We start from the raw sequence: 5,365 nt of genomic DNA, 5'->3' as shown, positions 1-5,365 counted from the left end.
TGTCCTCCTGCGGGAAGCCAAGTGATCTAAAATGGAACTAAAATTTCTACTTCAATAGCTCCAGACTATTACCAATAGAGCTAACTAGGTTGGCCCTTGCCCTGCTGAATTGGTTTGTGTAGAAAGAGTTAGTTCTGACTCTGGTGAGTGGAAAAGTTTATTGGCCACAATGGGCCATTTCCTAAGTCATGAGGTGATGGCTCTTCTGTTTAAGTTAAATCATATTTTCATATGCTCCTATAGTTGCCTGTTTTTCCCCAGTTGTAGCATTCAGAAGTCCCATGGTTACCTATTTAATGTTTTCCTTCATCAACTGTGACCTCCAAGAAGGCAAAGACCTCCACACCTGCCTCACAATCCCAGTGTTTAGCACAAGAATGCAGTAAAATTTTATAGAATTTAGTTAAAATACATTTGAATTTTCTTTATAGAATTGGATGACTCAAAATGTATCAATAAGAATAATAATTTAAATACTCTGAGTTTATTCCATTATTACATATTTATAAAAATTGGTTTAGGTCATAGATTTTAATTACAATACAGAAAATTAAGAAAAGAATTGTCGAGTCTCGAGCTCTAGCTGGCAGCCAAGCTTACGAGCTCTGCGATCAGCGGCCGCCATCGACGTTGCTTCGCTTCTTCTGGGCTCATCTGCGCCACTCGCTCGCCACACACTCCGCAGTCCTAAGCCGCTATCATGGTAAAGCTTGCAAAGGCCGGTAAAAATCAAGGTGACCCCAAGAAAATGGCTCCTCCCCCAAAGGAGGTAGAAGAAGATAGTGAAGATGAGGAAATGTCAGAAGATGAAGAGGATGATAGCAGTGGAGAAGAGGTTGTTATTCCTCAGAAAAAAGGCAAAAAGTCTACCACAACTCCAGCAAAGAAGATGATGGTTTCCCCAACAAAAAAGGTTGCAGTTGCCACACCGGCAAAGAAAGCAGTTGTCACCCCTGGCAAAAAGACAGCCGTTACGCCAGCCAAGAAGACAGTTACACCTGCCAAAGCAGTAGCAACACCTGGCAAAAAGGGAGCCACACCAGGCAAAGCATTGGTAGCAACCCCTGGTAAGAAGGGAGCAGCCGCTCCAGCCAAGGGAGCAAAGAACGGCAAGAATGCCAAGAAGGAAGACAGTGATGAGGAAGATGAAGATGACAGTGAAGAGTAGGAGGAGGAGGATGAAGAGGAGGAGGAGGATGAATTCGAGCCCGTGGTGATGAAAGCAGCTGCTGCTCCTGCCTCGGATGACGAGGATGAGGATGACGGTGAAGACGATGATGAGGATGATGAGGATGATGAGGATGACTCTGAAGAAGAAGCTATGGAGACTGTACCAGCCAAAGGAAAGAAATCTCCAGCAAAAGCTGCTCCTGTGAAGGCAAAGAGCACTGCTGAAGATGAAGATGAGGAGGATGACGAGGAAGATGAGGAGGAGGAGGATGACGAGCAGGATGATGAGGAGGAGGATGACGAGGAGGAGGACGAGGAGGAAGAACTTGTCAAAGAAGCACCTGGAAAGCGAACGAAGGAAATGGCCAAACAAAAAGCAGCTCCTGAAGCCAAGAAACAGAAAGTAGAAGCTACAGAACCAACTACATCTTTCAATCTCTTTGTTGGAAACCTGAACTTCAGTAAATCTGCTCCTGAAATGAAAACGGGTATTAGTGACCTTTTTGCAAAAAAATGATCTTGCAGTTGTTGATGTCAGAATTGGTGTGTCTAGGAAGTTTGGCTATGTGGATTTTGAATCTGCTGAAGACCTGGAAAAAGCCTTGGAACTCACTGGTTTAAAAGTCTTTGGCAATGAAATTAAACTAGAAAAACCAAAGGGGAAAGACAAGTAAGAAAGAACGAGATGCGAGAACACTTTTGGCTAAAAATCTTCCTTATAAAGTTACTCAGGAAGAATTAAAAGAAGTGTTTGAAGATGCTGTGGAGATCAGATTAGTCAGCAAGGATGGAAAGTGTAAAGGGATTGCTTATATTGAATCTAGGACAGAAGCTGATGCAGAGAAAACCTTGGAAGAAAAGCAGGGAACAGAGATAGATAGGCGATCCATTTCCCTGTACTATACTGGAGAGAAAGGTCAAAGTCAAGACTATAGAGGTGGAAAGAATAGCACTTGGACTGGTGAATCAAAAACCCTGGTTTTAAGCAACCTCTCCTATAGTGCAATGGAAGAAACTCTTCAGGAAGTATTTGAGAAGGCAACGTTTATCAAAGTGCCCCAGAACCAAAATGGCAAATCTAAAGGGTATGCATTTATAGAATTTGCATCATTTGAAGATGCTAAAGAAGCTTTAAATTCATGTAATAAAAGGGAAATTGAGGGCAGAGCCATAAGGCTGGAGTTGCAAGGACCCAGGGGACAACCTAATGCAAGAAGCCAGCCAGCCAAAACTCTGTTTGTCAAAGGTCTATCTGAGGATACTACAGAAGAGACAGTAAAGGAGTCGTTTGACGGCTCTATTCGTGCAAGGATAGTCACTGACCGGGAGGCTGGATCCTCTAAGGGGTTTGGTTTTGTAGACTTCAACAGTGAGGAAGAGGCCAAAGCTGTCAAGGAGGCCATGGAAGATGGCAAAATCGATGGAAACAAAGTTACTTTGGACTGGGCCAAGCCTAAGGGTGAAGGTGGCTTCGGTGGCCGAGCAGGAGGCCGAGATGGCGGCCGAGGTGGATTTGGAGGCCGAGGCTGGGGAGGCTTTGGAGAGCGAGGAGGCTTCTGAGGAGGCAGAGGAGGAGGAGACCACAAGCCACAAGGAAAGAAGACGAAGTTTGAATAGTTTCTTCTATCCCTGTCTTCCCCTCTTACATTTGAAAGAAAGGACTCTGAGGTTTTTACTTTGTTACCTGCTCAATGACGGAGCCTTCTGAGGACATTCCAAGACAGTATACAGCCCTGTGGTCTACTTGGAAATCCGTATAGATAACATTTCAAGGGAGATAACCCTATTGGTGTTGACTGGATATTCGTATAAACTTTTTAAAGAGGTGAGTGATAGAGCTAACCCTTATCTGTAAGTTTTGAATTTATATTGTTTCCTCCCATGTACAAAACCATTTTTTTCCTACGGAGTTTTTTGTTTTTGTTTTCGTGTTGGTGGGTTATAAAGGAAAGCAGAATGTTTTATCATGATTTTTGCTTTAGCAACTTTGGGACAAATTAAAAGTCCTAAACTCTGGTGCCAGACTTGTACTTCCTGTCCTAGAGTGTTTCTCCTGGAATATCACTGAGAGTGGAGCATGGCAAATCAGTTCTGCCACTCCAGATCTCCACCCCCTGTGAAAATGTTTATGCTTTGGTTTCAAGTATCCCAGCCATAAGTTTTTGCAGCCCTGTGTATGTCATGTGAAAGGCTCATTGGAAGTCCACTGTGGCCTTAGCCCACTTAGAAACAGGCCTGAGGGGTCAGGTGTCCTGAAAAAGTGCTTTGGAAAGAGGACCAGGAGCACTTTGGTCCGGCCTTGTTTAGGTATGCATGCGAGAGCGATGACTGATGAGTGTAATTCCTGCTGGATGCATGGGCCAAAATGGAGGCTTTGGGACTGTGAGGCTGGAGAGGAAACTACCAGTCTAGCCGATGGACCTAATATCTTTTGTAATTCCGCCAGCACCCTCAGGTTAAACCAACAAGAAAGGCCTTTGGTTTTGCACTATGATGAGAACGTGGACATTCTGGCTTGTTAAGCATTCCCTTGCCCACCCCCCACTTCCAGTAAAAGGTCACATGAGAGGCCTAGGTCAAGCGATTAACATGATACACTTAGTTGAAAAATGGTGCGCAAGATGGTACAGAATGAAAATGCCAACTCAAAAATACGGTACTGGTAGACTAGAGGGCAAACTAAAGGATTTGAATTAGCTTAGTTTTGTCCTGGTTATGAGTTGCTGGCAGGATGAGGGAATCTAAACCTTGTGCATATCATGCACCACTCACCAAGTCAAGTCCTTTGTAAGTACTAAAGGCGCAGAACAGGACAAATAACTTGGTTTGAAGGGGTGGAAGATTGGAAGTTTGGGTGCTGCTGGGAAGAAAAATCAAGCCAGCAGAGGGACATCCTCTGGTCAGGCAAACCTAAAAACTAAAATGAACTATTGGAGAGCCTACTGTATAGCTCAGGGAACTCTACTCAGTGCTCTGTGGTGACCTAAATGGGAAGGAAATCCCCAAAAAAGGGGGATGTGTGTATACGTATAGCTGATTCACTTTGCTGTACAGTAGAAATTAACAACATTGTAAAGCAACTATACTCTGATAATTAAAAGCAAAATAATGAAAAAAAAAAAAGAAAAGAAAAGAATTGTCCATGGAATATCTTCAGAAATGAGCCTTTTATATAAATTTTTGTTATACAAGGCAAATTATCTTTCAGATGGAGATGTGTTACTATACAAAAAGAGAAGAGTTCCATTTTCAGAGGTAATTCAAGGACATATTTGCCAATAGCCTCCTGTTTTCTATTAGCATTAGGTACAGAACACGAGCTGTTAATGACACTTGTGACATTGTCCATGCCCTTCAAGGTGAAGTCTTATGAGTCTTGATTGATTGTCTTATTATTTCATGTAAAGAGAAGGCAGCAAGTGATAATTAGGCTTTTAGATTCAGATTTTCAGTGTCACACAGAGGGAAGATTGTAATTCTCACTAATAATTATAAGATTTCTGTGTTGAATTATCTACACACCAACCTGCATATTTGCCCATTAATACATGGTCTGTAAAACATGAGAATGTATGTAATATACTGCTTTGACTGCTTAATAGCAACATTTCTGAAATAGATATGATTTAGCAACAAAAGAGGTTATGTGTTCTGAGGTATGAAACACCCTGAAGATTGTTCCAGAGAACTTTTCCTGAGGCCATCAACATTACATCAGCTTTTCACTTGTGCTCATTACTTCAGCAGTGACTAAAATGAGTCAAATATGTTCCAAGAGAGTTTTAAAGTAACTATATTAATGCAATTGTCTGTTAGTTAATTAAAATTCTGAATGTTATAGTCATAGCTGCTACCAGCAATATTCATTTTGTTGCTGGATTTTGTGAACACAACATTAGTTATGTTCTTCGTCCATTGGGTTTACAATCTGAATGTGACACAGGCAAGTCACAGAGAATGGATGGGAATCACTCAAGAGGAAGGGAATCTTAATACACCAGGAATGCCCAGCATTGTTCAGTGGACCCTGGAAATTTTAAGGCGACTAACGCTGGCTCCGAAGGTGGGGTTGAGAAGGGACTAGTGTGATGGAAGAAAAGGAAACAGGATAGTGAGCTCATTTATTTCGTTCATATGCATATAAAGAAGAAAGGAAAGTAAAGGTATGAGAAAAAATAAAGAACCTAATAAGAAG

General features: G+C 42.1%; 1 protein-coding gene across 1 annotated transcript; it reads left to right on the top strand.

Annotated features, from left to right (window-relative positions):
• Positions 1-609: 609 nt before the first annotated feature.
• On the top strand, positions 610-2,787 carry LOC309973906 (nucleolin-like; the record flags this gene model as incomplete). The annotated part of the gene is given in 5 exon segments (XM_082858371.1): positions 610-1,165; positions 1,169-1,678; positions 1,680-1,838; positions 1,840-2,727; positions 2,731-2,787. Coding segments are annotated over 5 exon segments (2,079 nt in total). The 5' UTR covers positions 610-700.
• Between the last annotated feature and the right edge of the window lie 2,578 nt (positions 2,788-5,365).

This window comes from Leucopleurus acutus (assembly GCF_964270905.1).
Source record: "Leucopleurus acutus genome assembly, chromosome: 17".
Classification (NCBI taxonomy): Eukaryota; Metazoa; Chordata; class Mammalia; order Artiodactyla; family Delphinidae; genus Leucopleurus; species Leucopleurus acutus.
The sequence above is the reverse complement of the archived record's forward strand: the minus strand, read 5'-3'. Positions and strand labels throughout refer to the sequence as shown.